Raw genomic sequence first — 23,840 nt, 5'->3', positions numbered from 1 at the left:
AAAAATCAACTATTTCCAGTCATCGCTTGCAGTGCTTTATAAAATATATTTATTTTGAACATGTATAGTATACTGTACTTTAACATCAATGAACACATGTGAATCACGGAAAATGAAAGATCATGATTGCAGAAATTATAAATTTCATCTGAATAATAATTTGTGATGACCGAAAGCAGTACAAATTAAAATACAGCTACAGGTACATATATTAAACTTTAGACAAAGACGTCAAACATTGAACTAATTGAGACTTTTTGCAAGCATGTTAGGGCAGGGGCGGCACATAAACTTTGGTCAGCGAGAGTAATAATGCGTGTAACATGCAGGGCAAGTGCACTATCGCTATCGACCTAAAAATGAGTGCACTGGAACTTAAGATCTAATGATACTAGGAATTCATTTATAATTGATTCTATAGATGTAATGTTGTAGTGTTAGACAATTAGATCTAAAATGTAAGGAAGTAAAAAAATATGTACAAACCTGTTAGATCTGAGAAATTTCATGAGAAATTAAGTCACCCTTATAGTGGTTTTTATTGATCTACATTTAACAGTGGGCGTAACTACCATCAGACCTAGGCTAAACAGAGGTCATAAATACCAATTGGGAGATACATGTAACCAAATATATTTGTAGAATAAGTTGCTATGACCACAAGCAGTACAAATGAACAGCTAGCTACATATAGGAATGCTCCCCAGGGAGTGGAAATTGTGCACTTTTTGTGCGGGATTGAAATGAATGACCGGGGTAATAATATGCTGTAACACGCTTTGAGCCATTCTGGAATAAATGCTATATAAAAATTGGCTGTTATCATTATATATCAAAATTTTGACAGAGACATACAATAAATGCACTAATTTAGACTAATGTGAAGGCCACACATTATTGTGAAAGCGATATGTCAGGTGGCGATATTGGTGATACATTCTCCATTTTGATTGGAAGATATTTCCAGTATGGGATGATTAAATGCACGCCCCACGTGACGTCCATAAATCAATTGACCGCTCAATTATTTTTATTCTAAAACCTGCCTTATAATAGAGATAACAAACATGCATGCTAAGAATGAACCAAAAACAGTACTTTGTCTATAATACTTACCATAACATTTTGATTACATTCACTACTTTTAGCTCCCTATTTTGATACAACTATGTATCAATGCAACAAATAACTTTGGTTTTTATGATCATCTCAATAATTATAATTATTTTATAAAAACTCATCATCGAATGATAAATTAATGCACCATCGAACCTACATGAAAACTAGAACATCTATACTTTCATCTCATGAAAAGGTGCATAAGTATTGAAATTTAATCATGATTATCATTATTTTTATTAATGAACATTCTTTTACAGTTTATTTTACAGATATTAATACTTTAATTACCGAGTACTAGCCTCATATCAATCCATTATCTTCTTACCCCATCAAATACAAATATTAGACAAAGGTACACACCACATTTGCCATATACAGTGTAGATGCTATTTCAGCTATTACCTACATTTTGATGTATAAGGAAACTATAAATGGGATTGATTTTGCTAGTTCCAATTTGCAAATTACAAAACTACAAAATAATTGTAATGAAGGTATTTTAGTTTTGTGATTTAGAACCTTATTTTCAAAACTTGGAAAAATGCATAATTTTTGCTTTCAAGATATTCTAGATTCATATTTTTGCCCTGGAACAAAAGGCAAAAAATGGCAAGCTTAAGAAACTTCAGATTTTATGGTTTTCTGCATAACCAGAAAGTCATTATTTCTCTGGCTATTGATTGCAAAATGCTTGAATTATTGATATATAACCATAAATACTGGAGTTGCTATTCAAATACAACCTGCATATCCTAACATAAGCCATTCTGTAGCTACATGTAGATGGATACTTATACAAGGTTTGCTTTCTATATAAATATCTAAATAACGTATGCTTCTATCAACGATGATAATAAAGTGCACAAAAATGTTACTTTGGCCCCATTTTGTAAACATCCAGAATGAAATTAGTTCCATTATTGACCTACCTTTATAATGATTTTTTTTTTAAATGAACCAAACATAGTGTACTTTCCTCTATTAAACCAAAGCTGAATTTTACAGAAAGTTACTTGACATTGAGTTGGGATGGATATGTTTTTCTTTTCTTGATGTACGAGGCTTAATCTTCCATATCTTTGAAGGATGGTCATTTCCCACAAATTCATTAAGCTTCATTCAATAATTCATCGGACATGCGGATAAAGGTTCGCCTGCATACATAAAAGTACATACAAGTATACAATAGATAAATGTTTGCGCATACATGTGCTGACCAACACAATATCTAAATACAAACCTTTTGAAGAAGAGACGCGATGACATCCACACTTACAACGCTGAAGGGGACTGCTTGAAGGACAATATTTTTGATTCATATAAAATTCTATACAAAATGATATAAAAGGGAAGCCATAAAATCAAACATTTTTGGATCCCGTCACAGTTCAAAGCCATCAGACTGTACTAATGATCATCTACACGATGTAGAGGCAAAGAGGATAACACCAGGGTCCCCTCTCACAAAGAACCAAGCGTGATCAAATCAATCGCAACTATGGTATAGCCAGCCATTGAAGTTGCACCATTTACAAGACATACATCTACTGTCTCTTTCCATACAAAACCAAGCATGTTAATTAGTTGAGTGTGATAAATTGGTGCATGGCTTTAAATTAATCCAAGGTCATGAAAGGTCATGGCTGTGGATGGCCTGTTGACTCACCATTGTGACCTCATTGGCCGTGAATATATTTGTGTATTATTTCTATGTTTTCCCATTTGTCTTGTAACATTAAAATGTGCACTATGGAGAAGTGGCTTTGCCTTGAAAATGTTAAAATTTAAGGCCTGGGTCCCGTAACCCTAAGGTTAGCGATCAATCATCACTTTATTTTCACGATTGATTGTACATTGCAGGCAATGGAATCAATTGTAGAAAATTGTTCTACGATCATTGCCAAGCTTTGTGTTTAAGGGCCCCTGTTGGTGGCTATCCATACTTGTGATTAATAGCATCCATTGCAATTCTTTGTAAGACCAGGGGGGTGTTTCACAAAGATTTAAGTATGACTTAGGTCGCACTTAAATGTCGACGCGTACATGATATGCAACGCGCAATCTTATTGATCAATACGCAGTAGTGCGCGTCCTCTTGGCATGATCTGACCAATGCTGTCGTGCCTTTTATACTGCGCGCAACTAGACATTTAAGTGCGACTCTAAGTCATACTTAAATCTTTGTGAAACACCCCCCAGACGCTTGGTTGTCCAGGATCATCTCCGGGATTATCCTCAGATAAGTTCCACATAGTTGGCTGGGAAGAGACCAAATTGACCATTGGGTGCCACTCCTCTCCACCATCCATCGTCGATCTGCTCGATCTGTGTGATGATGTCATCGGGGTCAAAGGTGATTTCTGTGTCGTCCTCCGCCTGGTAGTCGTAGAGCGCCTTCGCTCTCATCCCTTGGTTCCCTTGGTCACCTTGGTCCTGCAATGCTTCTGGAAGACAACAAAGATAAAGGCTTGCCAGATTTGAAAGTGTATCATTCAAGGTTACATGCAGACTCAGGTGTTGGGCTTAGACACTCCATCTCCATATTAGAAATTGGTCTTCAATATTAACTATATGAAGAATGTTATTTGTCTTTTGGAAGAGAGTTCAATGTATGCAAGGAGAAAAACTAGTGAAACAAAAAAAAAACAAGAGCAGAACTCTTAAATATTAAATAACAGGGATATTTGAAAAATCTTTAAATGTACACACAACCACCATGGGATAACAACGCATATTTAGAAAAAATATGAACCATGCTCATCTCAGTCATTTCAAAAGATTTGACACCTAGACAGATCCTTGTCATTTGATTGGTTGTTTGATATCGATCATTCAGCCAATTTTACAATGACGTCATCAACCATGCAATTTTGGATCCATTCATCGTGCAATTTTACATTCATACGATTGTGACCATTGCACGCGTGCATAGAGACTGCAGCACAAGGACTGCATGCAGGCCAATGCAGGCATCACAAGCAAAACCACTCATGTTCGCAGCCCGCCTGTTGTGTAAGTGACAGACAATCAACAGACTGAGCTTGCACTGCATGAGCATTAAAAAAAAATCTATTTTTAGGTGTCATATGAACCAAATAACGAGTATTCTTTTCATTCATGCAATGGACAGAATACTTCATTCAGTAAAAGATCCATTCAACGAGGCGGAGTAAAGTTGAATGGATCTTTTCATATTTCACCTCATGAAGTATTCTGTCCAGTGCATTCATGAAACATTCATTATAATTTGTATACTATTAGGGTTTATGGACAAAGATCTTTCAGCTGCTCATGCACAAATTGTAATTACAAAATGGCTTATTTGAAGAAGAATTAGAAAGAGAGGGAATCCAATGCTGAAATAATTTCCCTTCTTTCAAGGAGAGTATTTTTTGGCTGAAAATGATTAACCTGAAATTAAAAAATAGATGTGTCCCCTAGCAACGATTAAAATATGAAAAGATTTCTGCCTATCATATTGGTACCTCCAAATTGTCTTCATTTGAACAAAGTTTGACTCTTTAACATTGAATGGACGTTCGGTATAATAATAACAATAACATATTGGACTTGGATAGTGCCAAGTCCGCCCTGTAGAGTGCTCAAGGTGCCAGGGGTGCCATACAAGAATTATGAAGGAAATTAAGAAAAATTGAAAAGAAACGTTTTCAAGCTTATTTTGAATGTTTCAGAAAGTAATTCTTAATATATTTTGTATCACAGCTGTATCATCTATAAGAAGCTGAGCTAGGTATTCTCTTTTACATTATTTTGCTGCCACATGTAATATTTAAAATCTGGATTAACAAAATTTTCTTATTGTTTCTAAAATTCCATTCATAAACATATATCAATGTGTTTAACCATTAATGACAAGGTTTCGGACACTCAGACTTGCTTCAAGGCTATATAGGGAAACCCAATTTTCTGCATAAAATGATTTACTAACCTTGATTTTCATATAATTCTTGTTCAGGTTCTTCAGGGTATGGGTCCTGGGCTGGAGGTTGGTCCTGGTATGGATCTGAATATGGTTCCTGTTGGTACTGGTCTTGATCAGTCTGAGCCTGGTCTTGGTAGGGATCTGAATAGGGTTCTGGGTCTGGCTGGTATGCAGGCTCTGGTTCTGGCTCCGGTTCGGGTTCCGGCTCTGGTTGGTATGCTGGCTCCGGTTCTGGTTCCGGCTCAGGTGCTGGTTCAGGCTCCGGTTCGCGTGTGGGGACAGGCATGGGAGGTCTGGCAGCAGGAGGCCGTGAAACTGGAGGCGGGGCTTCCTGACTTTCTGTGACGGCTTCCGAGGAACTCTTCTTTCTCTGTGATATCATCTGTGCCATTTCCTGATTTTTGAGAATTGACAACCAAGACATTTTAAAATGTTGATTCCGGTTTGGATTAAAAATGTTTCATATCACTCGCTTGTTTTAAGCTTGTAGGGTAGGATTTAAACTTAAGTCAAACAGTAGACTCTGCATAAGTCAACATTCTTTAAATCAATCGCCAAGGTTGACGCATTTCATCAGACCAGCTGGGCACCGTAACACATAGGTTAGCGCTTAATAGTTAATTTGAAAGAACAATTCTGATTGATTCCTAGTCAGTCTACTTATCAAAATGTGCTTGGAACAATGACCTTGATAGGCCATTTCATTGAGCAATTATTTGCTGACCTATGAGTTACGGGGACCAGAATATGCAAAATATATTTAATTTACATCATCTAAGTTGAATTTTGCTAAAATTGAACAGATTTCTTTAGTCCCAAGAGATATGACTTACGCAGATTTGACTGCATTATCTTTGGCCTGGCCAATCATTGGTATAACTGTAATAAATGTCAGCTTTCTTCTTTGCCGGCATTTATGCAGCAAGCACTCTGGTGCGATGGTACAAACTCTCAACTCTATGCATTACAGTACGGTATGGTAAGGGGACAGTTTAAATCATGCCGCATTAACAGTTACAGTCATGAATATTGGAAGACTTTCCAAGAGTGCATTAAAATTTCCTGTAAGATCTGTTGTTACATGTAAACCAGGGTTAATTAACAGAATACCACAATTTCCAGTTGCCTATAACCCTCATAATGAACAAAGTCTCCAAAATTGGGATCTTAAAACAAAACAAGAAATTTGACGTGTCCAAAGGACGCGGATGCCCCCCCCCCCCTTAACGCGATCAGAAATTCATTAAATATGATTGAACTAAATATCGTGCAGAAACCAATATGCATATATATATAATAAACAAATTTAGACCTTTGAACCAACTCGCATATATAAATAGCTGTGACTCAGAATTCAAACTTAGCCTGTATGTTGGTGTCATCTACCTACACATTCATCTTGAATTTCCACAAATTAAAATATAACTAATATAGATGTAATCTCTACATACTTTTTTCCTCTCTTCTGCTTGCCCTGTGCTTCTAGCAGGAGCTGCATTGCTTTGCTGCTTGCTTTCCTGGTAAAACAAAACAAATACCAAAGTGTCAGAAATACAACTATGTCCTCCATTTCTTCATCTTTCATGTGCTTCTTGCTTCAAGATGTTACTATATGCTATAAATTGTGTGAATTGAGTTGAAAACACTGTCATGTGATGGCATGGGGTGTAGTGGTTCCAACTCTCGTCTCTCAGCGGAGGGTCACATGTTCAAACCCATCACAGCCCACCATCTTTTGGTAAGGTGTCAATGCACACTTTGCCATCCTGCATTCACAAGTTAAATGGTAATTAGGTTGGATCAATGTAGTATGCCCAGCAATTGAGTTAGGAAACCCTTGCTGGAGTGCTGTGAAGATTCAGCTAAGTCATAAATAATTTCCTTTTTTCCCCTGAAGATATCCATCAAATATCTGTTTGACTCTTTGTACAAGTATTATATTAGATAAATCTACAAAAACACAAATGTCTAAATTGAGCTGAGCAACTGAGAAATACAGCTTTTAAAACTAAAACAAAATATTTTAATGGTTCAAATTTCTTAAATACAATACTTCTATCAGCTAACAAGATGCATTTCTTACTCACACCCATCCAAATATCAGAATAAAAACACACAATTTGAATCATGGAAATAGTCAGATATGCACTGCCAGGCATGGGGTGTAAACACCAATATGCTTTGTGTAAAAGCTCTAAAAGTTCCTACAATGTAATGGATATTGAGACCCATATTCTGAAGTCAGGTTCAATTAGACTCTGGGGTAACTCTGCTAAAATTATGGCGAGCCAAAAACTAAAAAAAATTCTGGTACATTGTATACTTCTTATGTTTATTATTTTGTTTCCATTTGCTTGCATAATGAAGAAAAATAATTCAGTTATCATTCCCAGCAGTTATGAATGATTCAAATGTCATGTGTGTTAATAAATCAAACTTGTACTAACAGAGATTTGTGCCCAAATTGGCTATCCATAGTTAAACCACAATTTTACTTAAAGTTAAACCAGAGTTCAGAATACGGGCCTCAGACTGCAAATACTAATAATCATAATCTGGTGATTTATAGGGCACTCAAGACATACATAAAGCACTCAAAGATTATCTCTGTCCTCAGATTCAATCAGTCATTCCCCTACACAATGTATCAACATCCTCCACTCCCTGGGGAGTACTCCAGTCAGTCAGTTGCAATGCAAGGTGCTCAACATGCTGCACAATCTACAATGACCCTCACATCATACCCATTCAGCACCTGGGTGGAGAGTGGCAAAGTTTTGAATGATGCCTTTTAAAGAACACTAGACTGCAGTGGGATTTGAATAAAACTGGCTTTATCATATCTATTTTGGAAGAGCCACTGCACCTCTGTTCTTCATCAAAAAAAGGCTTTTTCTCACCCTCACCAACAAAACTATTAAAAATAAAAGAACTTACCCATCTTGCTTGCTCTGCCTTTACAGAATCTTCATAGGATTTCTTTTCCTGTCTCCTTTAAAAATTAATAAAAGTGAAAATGACTTCATTGTAAGATCGCTTATATTGCAGAGCTGCCAAACTGTACAAGATTTCAGGATTAAAAAGCTGAAAATCTGTATTTTGGTGACAAAATCAGTATTTTGCATGAAATCTTAAGTGATATTTGCATTTTTCAATACTAGTTGGCAGATCTGACAATAATAGTAAAAGCTGTTAGAACTGGAATGTGTAGGCTAGCTTTGCCAGGGTAATATAGGAGTATCAATGCTGATCATTATTCTTACAGTAAGTTATCATTTAAGAGCACTCAACTTACAATATTTCTGGTAAATAAAGAAAGGTTGAGTGCTCTAAACTACAATGCAAGTGTATTATTGCAGCAAAACTGACAAATATGGTCAAGCAGGACTGCTTTCTCTTATTAATTATATCATCAATCTTTCACAGAAGATGCCCACGTAATCCAATAACAATTGCAATTTTTAAGAAACCAAACCAAACTTAGTGGTGTCTGAGAGAGATGAAAATGAAGAAAAGAAAAACTCCTCGAAAATATCGATATCAGACATTGAATTAGAAAAAGAGAGACTTACTTTCTACTGTCAATGTCTTTCATCTTTTCGGCCAACTTCTTCTCACGTTCAGCGGCTTCTCTCTTTTCTCTCTCCACTCTCTCCTTTTCTAATTTTTCACGTTCTTGTTGTTTTTTGGCTGTCTCTTCCCTCACTCGAGCCTGCTCATCACTCTGTTGAAGCCAAATATTGAAAGGAAAAACTAGACTTCAGGTAATAATAATAATCATAAGCATTAATTTGTATGTTCAACTCAGTTTACTTAATTCTATGTGTACACATCAATTTTCTTAAAGAGATTTCACTTTCAATTACCTTTTGTTACCTGAAAAAGAATAATATGTCAATAAACTTTATGGCAGAAAATGTTTTCAAGGCTTGCATGGTGGTAGGAACAAAACTATGTCCACTAAAGCTGTTTGTCATTACAAGTCTCCAGTATTTCCTTGATATCATTTCTTCAAACACACATGTACTGCACGCAACCCAAGTAGAAATCTCTGCACCTCAACAAAGAATTTCCAGACTGCCATTTCTACTTCAATTTCAAACCAAGCTTTCAGCTCTTGTGCATTTAATTTTCTTGGAACTAAATTCCCGGCAATTCTGATAATTCCTCTATGTCTCAACAATGATATCAATGGCATGTCTAAGCCGATAAACAATGACAATATCCCACCATCAGCTTAAAAAAAGGTTAACAGATTCCTAAGACTGGGCGTAAAGTGATCTCCACTTGAACTCTCAATCAAGATGATTAGAATTATATCTATGCATTAATTAAAGTGACCTTCCATTGGCAAATCAAGGGGGAAATCAAGGCCAATCTCAGAACAGAGAAAGGATTTGAGTCTTTCACTAGGCTGCATGCCTGGGGGGGGGGGTTTGTAATAGATGCCGGCATGTCTGGGAGGTATTATATAGGAGAGCAATAGATAGCAGACTAACGAACCAGAAGAAAACTGCATGTTTTCACTTTGAAACGTGTAACTTCACAGAGGATACTTAATTTGGTTTAACAATTAAGAGACCTGATAAGACTCTAGGAATTGGGATTGTTGGAAACTACAACTGAGACAACCCGAAGTAAGTAATGATCACAAGTTTGGTCAAATTTGTGCTGTCCAAACTTTTATCGCATTAGTCCGATGGGCTCTCATGACGGACGGATTATATTATGCAAGTCATTTGGCCTTTTGCAAATTTCGTATTGATTCAATTTCCCCATGATTTGTCAATGGCAGGCCACTTCAATTGACTATCATGAGAAAGGAAGTATGGTAATAGTGGATGAACGCAGAAACCCACCTCCATATTTTGCCAGAATTTATCACTCCTCTTTGACTTGATCTCGAAAGCTGCGTTGGTTTTCTTGTAAACCGATCCCACCGGCCCCGTCTGACCTGCATCTTCAGTTGCTTTCTCCTTGTGGAAGCCATAGTTGGAACCGGAAGATTTGGCTACTAGCTTTAAGATGCTCTCCTCATCGATATCATCCTCTGAGCGAGCATTTACAGTCACATGGGCTCCCTACAAGTGAAAGGTCGAATGAATTACTTCAAGCAACTACAACGTTAATGAAAAGTTCTTTTAAAGTACAGATCACAATTTATTAATTGGCTCTGCCATTTAAAATCACTCTCCACTATCTGGTGCTATATAAGTGCCAGTGAATTGAAGGGATGAATCTTAGCGGCTACCCAATTACACATTTTAATACACCAGGGTTGAGAGTGGCAAATGTAGATTGTCGACCTGGTGAAATTTTCTGACTCTTCCAAATCAATTCTAAAATGTCATCATGTTGGTTTTACTACTGTCTCGCTACTTCCACCAAAAGCTCTGGCTCTTAAATCAATGACTGTCCATCTTCAGGAGTCTCCTGAAGACGGACAATCAACCTGCCCGAAACGTCAAGTAACCTCTCTTCACTACAGCCTGCTACTACTCAAACCATCGCTACTCAAGCCATATTCAGCTCATCTCATCTGGTTTACAGACCTTTTCAGGACTTCACTCACTTTCAAGAAAAAGAATACCTCTAATTATGAAAATACTTACCTGATTTTCTTATTTACGAGATAACTCATACATCTACTTGATTTGCTAGTTCAGCCCTCTGGACTGCCATACCCGAATAGAACTCCCAAGGATTTAAAAAGCGCGAGCGCGCCCTCTCCCGTTCAGGCTTACTACCCATGATCACCGCGCAACTAGCGTCCATCTTCCTCACCTTTCGCAAGCCCATACGTTGAAACATGTTGCTACGCAAGGCGGAGGGTCGGTGGGAGGGTATCAAGTAGATGTATGAGTTATCTCGTAAATAAGAAAATCAGGTAAGTATTTTCATAATTTACTTCAATAACTCCATACATCTACTTGATTTGCTAGACCAGCACGGACTCAAACCGTAGGGAGGCATGTTTTCAATTGTAAGCCTAAGAAAATTTAAAAGAAAAAACAAAAACAACGAAATTTAGGGAGAGGGGAAAAAGCCGCAGCTGCTTTAAGCGCCGAAGCAGCAAATCTCGCCTCGCTGGACGGAATGTCCTTCAAGTAGAAAGAAGTGAAGGAGTTAGTTGAGCGCCAAAAGGCGGCCCTCAAAAATGTCCTCGAGAGGAATGCCCTGTATACTCAGGAATACTAAGTATCATGGGCCCTCGGCCTAGTGTCAGGAGAACAACATCACCTGCTGACTAGAGCGTAAGAATCGAAATTTGTTGAAAATTTCAACAAGAATCGTGATCGGAAAACTGAAGCTTTTAAGGCTCAGTAAGTGATCAATCGACCAACCTGAGAAGGCGAGATATCTCAGAACCCCTACCGAAATTTAAGCGTGCCGCTTGCTAGTAACTAGCATGCGACTAGCAGGGCACTCGCTTAATAAGCGAGTGCATGCTAGCGAACAGTCCCTGCTCGCTAAAAGATCGCTTAACTATTACTCTGCACGCATATCACACGCTTATTAAGCTAACCGCATGCTAGTTACTAGCATGCCGCAAGCTTGCGCAAGCTAGTCGCACGCTTCCCGCAAGCTTGGAAATTTCTGTAGGGGAAGCCTCCGCGTGGGAGAAAACGCCCAGAATTCGATATCTGTCTCAAATGCGTGAGGGCAGAAATCTGCAGAATTCTGATAGAGAGCTGTGGTAAAAAGTTACTAGCGGTCCGAAGGGGACCAGGAACGACGGAGAGTAGGGATTTAGGAAGAAAACCACTCGTAAGGCAGACAAGGGTCGAGAAAGCGACTGAGTGCCATCCTGTTAATAAGGAATGCCGCGGACATGTTGCCTATGTAGAATAGAGCAGTCTGGTCAAAACAGCTCAACCGGGCGTGTCAGGGATACAGCGCGGTACACATCACGACAAAAGTGTGTTAGACCGAGTGATCGAGAGAGAACTCAGGATCCCCTTTCTCCCATACTGATTGAAGCACCCATCTGAGGGTGCAGTGCCCGCGGTGGAAGAGGTGGCTTGGCTCAAGCCACCATCGCCGAGAGAGCCCGTGAGGCTAGGCTGCGATGGCTGTCCGCTGGGCGGGGGAATCCCTAGCAGCAGCAAGTGTACGCCAGAGGGAGCTGGCGAAAAAAAATCTGTCACGATATTACGTGTAAACGACCATCAAGAGATGCTCTAAACGAACAGACATCGCCAGATATGATACCTCAACCGTTACATTCCCAACGGAATCGAATGAGGTAGCAACGGCCCTGTCCTATCAAGTTAGGGACGGAAACTGGCTAAGAGTGTCGAAGTCCTCGCTTGAAGAAACAAGCGAAGGAGACTTGAGGAAGTAATCACAAAATTTCCATCAGTCTGCGGTGAGAACCAGTTGTTTATGAAAACAGTCACAAGGCCTGTTTCTCAGGTGATCGTAAGAGCGAGCACCGCCGGCGCCGGTTGCGGCAGCGTGGAACAGTCCGATATCGGTAAGATAAGGAGCTCCAAAAAGCTGCGGGGGGGGGGGGGGGCGGCAAAAATGACGCCCTAAGCAGCGGGGGATGAGAATCTAAATTTCTAAAAGAAGAACTCCAGTGAAGTAAATCACTTACATGGAGAGGCTCATCCACAGTCGGCCCGAGAGAAGGCGGGTCGTAGTGATCGTGGTTAGGAAGGCATAAGCATACATCCATCCACTGTTACATCATCCTCGGTCGTGCGGTGACCCTGGCCACATGCCTTGCATGGAAGGAGGATGAAAGCAGCATGCGGGGCGACTCGAGTGTGCCGTGAAAAAATTTCTAAGAAAGAAGCCGATTCGACTAACGGGCACGGTAAAGACATCCACCGTAGACCACTCCGCACAAGGAGGGAGCGGCGGAGACGCCCGCAAGATTGACCCACATAGAGGGCAGTCTATAAGATAGACAGTTAGAGCTCGACCGATGGTCTGGCGGTGTACAGTTTGGTGTGAACTCGCCGACCCGGTACGGTGGGTGTGCCCAGAAAGTAGGCATAGAATGCCGACAGAGAATCCTGGGGCTTTAAACAAGTTTGAACGCACGTACATAGCCAACAATCTCATGAGATGTACGGCGGTTACTTTCCTCCGAGATGATGTTTACCCAACCGGGAAAGACTCGGGGAACAGCTGTGAATGTCAACAGGAGGGATATCTAGCATATGAAAAGCTGATTCCTTCCACGTATTCGGTGCGGGTGCTGCCGGCGGTGTCCGGGGGGACGACCGGTGATGGCAGCTCGGGCAGGGTTCGTACGAGCCGCCCGAATACGAGACAAATAGGTTAACATAACCATAATGCATCGGGTGGTGAAGGCATAGCGATTATTAAGCACAGGAGAACTTTTAATCGCCGTGACATTCAGATCCGATATACATACTCATAAGCTCGGAGAGCTATGAGATAGTGAGACATACCGCTGAGCGGTGATGGTGCTCATATCAGAGTCGCCCTCTCTTCAGCGGCGATCGCTGGAGAACGGGTGTCTGTACTATAGCCCTGACTCTGGCGTTGCAAGGGTAGGAGCTAAGTAAGACAGGGCACCCTTACTTTCGAATAGAAAGTGAGGTTCAGGCCAGAAAAGCGACGGTCCCGTCGCCTGGGCGGACGGTCCGCGGACGTGATAGGTTGTCCTCTCAAAGCAGCCAAACATTCTCACGAGAGAAGTGCGGCATGCGGTATGTAAGAGATTCATACCTCCAATCTACGGGCCCGCTTAGGGGGAAGAATGGAGAGGGTTACCGCTGAAGGAGTCGTCGCCGTATGTGAGCTTGACGTAGAGGGCGAATTCGGGAGTACCTGCATAATAATCGCCCCCCCCCCTGCCTCTGCCTTCTCGCTAGCCTCGAGAGGCTTGAAAATTTCGAGACGGCGGCGCCGGAGCCTGGCGCTTCCGGGCAGCAGCAGAGCGGGGGTGGGTTTACACCCACGGAGCTGGCGGCTTCCTCGTCGTAGGAGCCGCCTCGTCTAGAGCGACCCCGTCACTCTCCGAGACCCCCAATTCGGCCGATTGAGCTCGGAGCGCCTGAAGAGGCGGGGCGAGAAAATATGGACTCCCTTGCTTCATCAATACCCCCGCTCGGAGGGTAGATGTGAGGTAGATACTTGTCAAGCAGCGCCTGAGCGCTTACTGAAAAGTCGCCCGCGGGATAGGGGTTGTCCTCGTAAAGGGAGTCTCGCTCTATGGACTGAACCGGGAGGTTGTCCAGTAAGCGCCGGGGTGGCCCCGCGTGTCGGCTGGGACACGTGCTCTGAGATCGACGAAAATGCTGGAAAGCACACGCGATCTTGGGGCACCCGGTTAGTCGGTGCACTGGCTGGCGATTTAACAGAATCGCTCGAGGATTTCCCGGGTGTCTGGTGGTTATTGCCCACTTGTCTCGCTTGATGCTCAGGGGCATCAGCGGGGTGAGTAGACGTCGAGGGTGGGGTGAACCCGCACTACTCGAAAGCAGAATGTAGCAGCATGAATAGCTGTGACATCTGACCACCGACACAAGGGTCTGAAGGAGGGACGCCCATGGCAACAGGGCTGGTCGACCTCACCTTCGACCTCTTCTTCTTCGCGGCCTCCGCCGGTGTGGCCGGGGCAGAAGAAGGCACAAGAGGCACGGGTGATTTCTTACGATTTGCCGCCCCTGGCAGGGCGGCCGTCAACAACGAAACTTAACCCGAATCTGACGGGGTCAGATTGTGGTCACAGTCTGATGTGTGACGCCTCTCGCGGTAGCAGAATGTAGCAGCATGAATAGCTGTAACATCTGACCACCGACACAAGGGTCTGAAGGAGGAACGCCCATGGCAGCAGGGCTGGCCAACCTCTCCTTCGACCTCTTCTTCTTCTTCTCTTTCTGCGGGCTCCGCCGGCGTGGCCGGGGCAGAAGAAGGCATGAGAGGCACGGGTGATTTCTTACGATTTGCCGCCCCTGGCAGGGCGGCCGCCGACAATGAAACTTCACCCGAATCTGACGGGGTCAGATTGTGGTCACAGCCCGATGTGTGACGCCTCTCGCGGTAACAGAATATAGCAGCATAACATGTATGACTGTAACATCTGGCCACCGATAAGAGGGTCTGAAGGAGGAATGCCCATGGCAACAGGGCTGGCCGACCTCTCCTTCGACCTCTTCTTCTTCTTCTTATTTTGCGGGCTCCGCCGGCGTGGCCGGAGCAGAAGAAGGCACAAGAGGCACGGGTGATCTCTTACGATTTGCCGCCCCTGGCAGGGCGGCCGCCAACAACGAAACTTCACCCGAATCTGACGGGGTCAGATTGTGGTCACGATCAGATTGTGGTTACAGTCTGTGTGACGCCTCTCGCGGTCAGGGGCTGGGCGATCTCTCCCGATGCTGTCAACGGAGGACGACTTATACGGCAGAGATCCTGACCTGTGCCGGGGGGAGAGAACCGCACTCTCCCTCCGGACTTCTGGTGACCCGGTAGCCGGTGGGTCGCATAGCCCTATGGGTGCTGCGGCGGCAGGACCTAGTTTAGGCTTGGAAGCCTTGGCTACCACTTTTTCCTTTGTCCGAGACCGTGGCACCACAGTCTCGGCCTTCCTTCTCTTAGCATCCGACCGCAAATTCGGAATGCTGATCGACGCACCCTCATACTCACCGCCGCTGGGCGCTCACCGCGGCGTCCCTCCTGCTCGCCTGGAGGCGGCCGACTTCTGTAACTTGCAATCGGGACGGTCCCCGTGGAGGGCACCAGGTCCTCTGGGGCTGTGTTAGTCCCATTCAAAGATACCTCTCTCTACCCTGAAAAAGGAAAAACAAGAATTTTTCTTTTTCTTTTTTTTTTTTTACAAAGATCTCGCTTAGATTAAAAGTGGAGACCGGAGTGGTCTTTCCCTCCTCCTAAAAGGAGTTTGTTTGAGCAAACAGAACAAAACAAGAGGGGAGGGGTAGGGAGGAAGAAGAACCTAAGAATAGTTTAGGTATCTGCCTGTAAGAAAATAAAAAGGAGGTCGGAGACTTTGAAAAAAGAACTCCTACAAGGTTCCCCTACTATATTCTCTTTTTTTTTTTGTGCCCGAAGGAAAAATTCGAAACAAAAATTCAAAAATGAATGCAAGTTCAGAAGAGAAAGAAGTTTCCACCTGCGAAGAAACACAAAAACAAGCATTTCAGAGCAGGAAGAAAAGGGATTGAGAGACAAATAATTCCTAGATAAGAGAAATTTTACGATAATTTCCAAGAGGAAAAAAAAAAAAAAAAGTAACCTCCTGTGGAAAGGTAAAGAAATTCAGAACAGGAGGAAGGAGGAACGTCTCTAGTAACGATTCCAAGAGGAAGAACGACACAGTAAATCCTCAAAGGGAATCGTAGAGCCCGCCTGTCGAAATAAAAAAATATATAAGACTAGGAGGGAAGAGGGAATTGAACGAAGAAAACAATTCCGGGACAGGTCAAAAAAATTTCTAACAGGAAGGAGACCCCACCTGTAAAGAACAAAAAAATTTTTTTTTTTTTTTTTTTTAGGGGGGATTGAATAACCAAACAATCATCAGGTATAATTGCGTAAGCCGAATTAAACAATCCCCGAAGCGTCTGTGAATAAAATATTAATCAAGAATTTTATTCAGAACAGAAAGGAAAAGGAATTGAGCTTTAGGATCCGCCTGTGAATAAAATATCAATCAAGAAATTTATTCAGAACAGAAGGAAAAGGAATTGAGCTTTAAGATCCGCCTGTGAATAAAATATCAATCAAGAAATTTATTCAGAACAGAAGGAAAAAGGAATTGAGCTTTAAGATCCGCCTGTGAATAAAATATCAATTAAGAAATTTATTCAGAACAGAAAGGAAAGAGAATTGAAGAATTAATCAATCAATAATCAATCGAAAATCTTAATAAATCAATTCCAGAAAGCAAGGAAGGAACAGAGTTGAAGATCCCAACCTGCAAAAAGAAATAACAATAACACCCTCGACAACAAAGTGTAGAGGCTGTCTAGAATTTAATTCAAAAACGGCACCAAAAGCCACCACGCTTTGAACGTGAAGAACAATAACCATGACAGGTGGTGAAGGCTTGCTGCCACGTAGGCAGGCCAAGCCCGGTGCCTCGCGAACGCGCTAGCGATGCGGCGCGACGAGAACTCAAACGTTAGAAAACAATTTAAGTGTCACCAAAAACACGTCTAAAAAGTCACGCCAAGTGTAAATTCTGAACACAATCTTACACACAAATGGAAAGATTGAAATTAAAAGGGAGAATGCACCACAGATAAGCGAAAATAATATACCAAAGCTCAAAAAGATTTGAGCTCTTAGGAGACTTATCTGAGCACGTCTTGACAGGTGGCTTGCCGAAAGCAAAAGAGGAAGATGGACGCTAGTTGCGCGGTGATCATGGGTAGTAAGCCTGAACGGGAGAGGGCGCGCTCGCGCTTTTTAAATCCTTGGGAGTTCTATTCGGGTATGGCAGTCCAGAGGGCTGAACTAGCAAATCAAGTAGATGTATGGAGTTATTGAAGTAAATTTCCTCTTTTGCATCCTTTCTCGTCTTTCCATTTCAATTTTTCTGCCTGTATTCCCTTTGCCTTCTTTATATTACACATGGTGAACTGTAAACCTTCTCCACATTAAATTCTATGAACTTCCTACATAATTATCATTCTTTTCTTTTATAATCACTTCCCATTGTTCCTATGGCGACTGCACATACTCTACCACATGAAGCGTTTGTAATACGCAATATGTTGCGTGCAAGGTGGTAAGTTTCAAAAGAGGTAATCAATATGTAATGGACTTTAAATATGGAAATAAAGAAATCAAAATCCACCCTAGATCCACCGTCATCTTACCCTGAATAAATTAGCAACATCCTGATGATGTCTTGCACATGTTCCCTTCTTTGATACAGGAGCTCCATCACCAATCTACAAATGAAAGAAACAGAAAACAAAAATGGGTCTCAAACTACCAGGGGAAGAGAAATTCTGTCCAGGGGCAATTTTCCAGTTTTTGTTCATTGGAAATCGGGCTTCAGGGGGTGGGGGCTACTTGAAACTAAAAAGGAATGTGGTAATAAAGTAATAGTACAAATGGGACAGAAGTACTGCAATTCTTTCCATATTTCAAAATATAGACAAAGAAAAGTTGTCCACTTTACAGGGATGCTCCTGACTGTATAATCATAATTTCACAAATAGCTAAAATACCCACATCAATTATTTTATCCTGTACTGCTTTATGTGAGCAAAACAGTCCAATGTATTTGATACTTTAAAGGTCAAGTCCACCTCAGAAAAATGTTAATTTGAATCAATAGAGAAAAATCAGACAAGCACAATGTTGAAAATTTCATCAAAATCGGAAGTAAAATAGGAAAGTTATGACACTTCAAAGTTTCGCTTATTTTCAACAAAATAGTTATAAGAATGAGCCAGTTAAATCCAAATGAGAGAGTCGATGATGTCACTCACTCACTATTTCTTTTGTTTTTTATTGTTTGAATTATACAATATGTCAATTTTTACAAATTTGGTGATTATGACCTCCTTGCCTGAAGCACAAAATGTTAAAATAATGGAATCCCACGTGTTCAGGGAGGAATGAAACTTCATTTCACATGATAATGACGAGAAAATAAAATATTTCATATTTCATATAATAAAATATTTCATATTTCATATAATAAAATATTTCATATTTCATGTAATAAAATACAAAAGAAATAGTGAGTGATGTCATCAACTCTCTCATTTGGATGTAACTGGCTCGTTCATATAACTTTTTTGTTGAAAATAAGCGAAACTTTAAAATGCCATAACTTTCTTATTTTACATCCGATTCTGATGAAATTTTCAGTGTTATGCTTATTGATTTTTTCTCTTTTTATTCAAATCAAGTTTTTGTTGGGGTGGACTTGTCCTTTAACTCTAAATAGACTGGGCTATTTCGACGCCTAAGAAGACGGGGGGCTGATTCAGCCCCCCCTTATGATCTCGGCCGTCGATCGCGACGAAAATTGGCACATGCGTTACCCATGGCATTATCTACAAAACTATAACATCAAATTCTGCAAAAAATCTCATGTCTCATTAATTATGCTAATTTATGCGTTAAATCATAAGTTTGCTCTAATTAATAAAATAATGCCCCTGAAATGCTAATTTTTGTTTCACATACTCTAGATAGGCATCTGATCAAATTGATTTTAAAAAAATTTCAAAATCACATTTATTTTCTTATGTATTCTATTATTTTCTAAATTTCTTATGTATTTCTTTGTTTTTCGACTTTTTGTTTTCTATTGTTTTTTCAATGGAAATTGTCTGGGACTTCATTTTGACCATAAAAAAGATAAAATTAATTGATTTTAAGCAGTAAAAGGAAAAATAATGATGCATTTGTGATTATTGGCTAGGAACACTATTTGCATCGGATTTGTACACAAATTCACGTTTTTGAGTAATTTTGGGTCTGCATGCACTTACAAAATGTTGCGTAATTTTGGAACCGCGTACCCGGGGGTCACAATTTTGGTCTCAAGAGTTGCGCGAGACTTGAAAGTAAAAAAAGTCAGCGAGCGACGCGGTCAAAATATTTCGCGCGGCGGATTTATCGTGAAAAATGTCGAGGGGGGGGGCTGAATCAGCCCCCCCAGTCTTTTTAGGGTTAATAGCAGAATTTAGTCATCATCTATTGTCATATCATTCTGGTGATTTCATTGTTTTGCAGAAATCAATAATTATGGGATACTTCATCAACAATCTTTTACAATCACCATTTCTTCCACTGGTAAAAATCAAGGTCAAAGCTCTCAAGATTCACTGTCAACAGATGTGCAAGATTAAAACCTGAAAGACATGAAATCCAGCTCTCTGTGTTGAATTTGTAATCAAAATACTGCAGGAGAAAATCATGGCTAACTTAACATTTATAAAAGAGGTGAATTCCAAATGAATTGTGTAATTCCCCTTTTTTATAAACATATATCATACTACTCACCCAATTGATAAGTACATTCTTAGGTAGATTGCTGTTAGTGTCGATCACCCTGAGGAAGGCATACTGTATTTTGGCGCTGTTGAAGGAATCGGCCATTTCCTCAATGCCATCCTCTACAAGGAAACAAAAACAAAACTGGCAAGATTACAATCGCTATAATCAGGCCTGTCTAGCACTAGTGTTCTTGGAAAATTTAACCCATAGTTTGGTAATCTATCATCATCATTGCAATCATTTAAAAACAATTCAAAATCCTTGCTTTCCCATTCAAATTGGCAATTCCATCTTTGAGTTTATTATTTATTTAATCATTTTTTATTAAAAAAAAGCTGCAAAAAAAGGCATATCAAAGAAGATACTAATTTTTGCAATTGGTAGAGCTATTCAAACTCTTCAAATCATCAATGAGTCTATGTATACATACCTCCTGTGTCGTCTACCTTCAAGTCGTATGATTTTCCTTCATAGCCAAAAACAGCCCTGCAATGGGGAAGACAAGATTTGTGATAGAGATATTTTTTTCTGGTCATCGCTTGAGAAACAAACCACTGCCGTGCCATTTTGTGACAGACAAACAAAGCCACATGCCTGAATATTATTGTATTCATTCCTTCTACATTCTTTTTCAAGTTTTTTGTAAGGAAAAAAACATTTTTAGTCCTTTGCATAAAATATTTGAAATAAAACTTTTTTCTATTTTCATGCATTATCTGAATCTGATATATATCATGAAATTTGTGTTATCTTTATATGCCCATATGGTCATGTCCACAGCTGGTACTAAAAACAGAATCTCTGTCATTAAATACTCTTATGTCACTGTCTCCTTCCCAAGACTTGCCGTCTTTCCATAAAGCCAGGCACACAGACGATATGGGAGACTGTCACCAATTACTAGTAGTACACAATCTTCAATATACATATCAGTGAGACTAAAGTTTTGTAGGGAATAACTGCCTTGGCTTTTACGTCGTTTCTTTTATCCTTTTGCACAGCAAGTCTCCCACATTGACTGGGAGTCTCCAACATTAGCCGTATGTCTCTTACAAGTTACTGGATGCATAGGAGGTGTCACCAACAGCAGCCCACCTGGACCTCAAGGGTTCATTGCATTAGCCATGGGTGTGAAAATCATAGGCATAACACATAAATACAGGATTTTACCTGATTTATTTCATTACATTAATTATTTTACCAAATAATATGAAGCCCCTTTTTCCACCTCGTTATCCTTGTGTGAGAAATTTACAATTATTTTTCCTTCTGTCATGGAGGGAAGCCATTGCAATTTATCAGAGACCAACATTTTCACCAATAGAGGGAGCACAATTTCATATCAAAGACAATACAAGGGAAAGATAAGGTACTCAAACTATTTTACATGCAAATCAATGTAAAGCATTACGCTATAAAGTGGATCAAGTGTCCAGTCTTCCCCTTTCTTTCAAACTGTTATCTTAATATAAAGAATCGAAGCTTGTACAGTCTACTGCTGCAGGGGGGGGGTGAAGGGGCTGTGCCACCCCCTATTGGGGGTGCAAAAATAGAAGAAAAAAGGAGAAAGAAAAAAAAAGGAGAGAGGAGAAAAAAGAGGAAAAAAAAGAGGAAGATGAGTAACTAAAAGGTGAAGTGATGACTTGGAATTTGTGTCCCCAAGGGCCAAGGCTAAATAGTAATACGGTACCCTATTTGCTTGCTCTTCGTACTCGCATGCCATGGCATTGCCCATTGTTCGATGTTTTGCTCACTGCGTTTCTTGTTGACTAATATCAAATTCATCATTCCTGATGAAGCACTAGGCCCTAGACCTAGTAGGCCTATGGGCGAAAATTTGATCTACATTTTTTCTCTTTACATTTTTCTCTTTACGGTTGTGTTATTCACCTTGTATTGTATTTTGTTCGATGAGATGCATATCTTGCTCAATAGGCAGTGAAATTTGCATTGTTAACCCCCTAATGATGGTTGCACGATAGCGAGCCGTCTGTGTACGAGAAATTTAAAAAAAAAGTTTATAAAAACTCCTGAAACAGATGGCTGCCAGCTGTCAAGTCAACGTTAAAACTGATGAAATAAACACTCTACAGCAACGTTTGGACTGGTGGCTTATGTCACAATAATGCTAGTACTACATATGAATTAGAATTGAAAATAAGAGATTTGCCATTGTATATTTCGCAACAAACTGTTCGACCAGTAGCCGAGCCCGAGCAGGCATACCCGGAAGTTGGCAACCACCGGTCATGACGCTTAATTCACGCGGGTAGTCCCCCGTTGTTTTAACTCAAAGACACGGCAAGCGCCCCCAGCTTGGCTCGTCTTGGTCGGTCGTTTCCGCAACCGCAAAATTCACACACACCTGTTCCTCTTTCAAACAGGAAAAGGAAAATCCCATTACCTTTTAATTTAATGATACTCACCAGTCTGTCGGTTTTTTGTCGTCACAGACATCTTTGTATGCCTGCATTAAAGCATCTCGGTGTTTTACAAAACTTATCGACATTTTGCATTTAAATTCTCTTCCTCCTCGATTACCCTTCAATCCTGTAATGTTTTTCACGCAGATGGCGCTCGCCGACGACTCTAGCAGTAGAATGGGTGTAATTATTAGTATATATATCTCTATGACCTCTACATTCTAGTAATCCTCCCTCAGTCACTCTTCCCTACCCCCATTTTCTATTTCATCGCTCATCTCCCCCACCGTTTCATTTCTCTGTCCAAAAGTTTGTTTCGCTTTTTGGGGAGTTTTGTTATCTTGGGACTTAATTGTACGTAGCTAGGCCCCAGCTATACTACAATATCATTTTCATATAAAGTTGTCGTTAATGTGTTTGTATTTTTTCTTAATGGGAAAGGAGGAAGGGTGGGCCATGAGGGAGATTTATCGTTTTAATTAAGCTCTTGATTTGACTGACTGAATATATCCTGGGACAAATAAAAGTTCACTGTTCTTGCCAATGTGTTAAATATGCATTCAGTGCAAGAAGGGTGGGGCGGGTGTAGGGGAAGAAATGCCTCTAAATCCTAATGGGGAGGTGTGCATCATGAATTAGAGTACTGTGTAAGTATTTTAACAATTTCTACATTAGCAAAACATAGGCGAAAAGAATAAAGTAACATTTGACAAATTGTCATGTGCTCCAATGTTTGAAATGCTCTCTCAGTGCCCCACCCATTTTGCATTCAATTAGTACATGTGTGCATAATATGAGGGAAACAAGAGTCAAGGGAGACCGTAATACCTTTGACTTTGTTGATGTAACATTATGAGACATACCCAACATTTTTTTAAAATTCCATGTCCGTTCTCTTTCTCTCTTCCTCTCCATTCCCTTCTCTTCCTCTCTGTTACTTAATTCTTTGAGACCACCCCCACCCCCAACTACTCTCTCTCGAATTGTCCAGTGTATGCTTCTGCTGTTTTTCTCATTTTGTTATTGATCTTTTTTTTTTCAAAGCCATTTTGAATTATCAATGAACAGGCTAGGATGGCAAACAAGATGATGGATGGCACAGGGCCCCAATGGGCAGAGCTGAGAATGGAAATAATTGATAGGCCTACATGTGTTTTGATTTCTGGTTGTAAAAATCAAATTTTAGATTAGTATGTGTTATAGAAGTTGTTGCTCTGCCGGCCATTACGCGCTTTTGTCAAAATGTTTACACTTAACAAGTTAACATTGCTTATCTCGATCTCTCTCTTGCAAATGAAAGAGAAAGACTCTGCCCAATCTGAGAATGACTATCTTCACAAAGGATATATATACAGAATTTCTTCATCTACTTCTGTAAGAAATTAACC

At 40.5% G+C, this 23,840-nt stretch overlaps 1 protein-coding gene across 1 annotated transcript; it reads right to left on the bottom strand.

Annotated features, from left to right (window-relative positions):
* Positions 1-1,215: 1,215 nt before the first annotated feature.
* On the bottom strand, positions 1,216-22,608 carry LOC121424846 (drebrin-like protein B). The gene is made up of 11 exons (XM_041620653.1): positions 22,456-22,608; positions 20,460-20,515; positions 20,036-20,148; positions 17,887-17,961; positions 9,925-10,146; positions 8,638-8,789; positions 8,003-8,057; positions 6,517-6,582; positions 5,072-5,459; positions 3,322-3,566; positions 1,216-3,106 (listed from the first exon to the last, which is right to left on the bottom strand). Exons 1-10 carry the CDS (start codon positions 22,536-22,538, stop codon positions 3,358-3,360), a joined length of 1,419 nt encoding a protein of 472 aa, XP_041476587.1. The 5' UTR covers positions 22,539-22,608; the 3' UTR covers positions 1,216-3,106; positions 3,322-3,357.
* Between the last annotated feature and the right edge of the window lie 1,232 nt (positions 22,609-23,840).

This window comes from Lytechinus variegatus, chromosome 12 (assembly GCF_018143015.1).
Source record: "Lytechinus variegatus isolate NC3 chromosome 12, Lvar_3.0, whole genome shotgun sequence".
Classification (NCBI taxonomy): Eukaryota; Metazoa; Echinodermata; class Echinoidea; order Temnopleuroida; family Toxopneustidae; genus Lytechinus; species Lytechinus variegatus.
This window is presented reverse-complemented; position numbering and strand designations above follow the sequence as displayed.

What these genes read in the sequence shown, in the direction of transcription:
- LOC121424846 (XM_041620653.1), bottom strand. Translation starts at nt 22,538, where the DNA reads ATGTCGATAAGTTTTGTAAAACACCGAGATGCTTTAATGCAGGCATAC. An exon ending in AAAGACATTGACAGTAGAAA is followed by an intron (nt 8,058 to 8,637) that starts GTAAGTCTCTCT and finishes TAATTTTTAAAG; the next exon opens with GAGACAGGAAAAGAAATCCT. An exon ending in AGGCAGAGCAAGCAAGATGG is followed by an intron (nt 6,583 to 8,002) that starts GTAAGTTCTTTT and finishes TTGTTTTACCAG; the next exon opens with GAAAGCAAGCAGCAAAGCAA.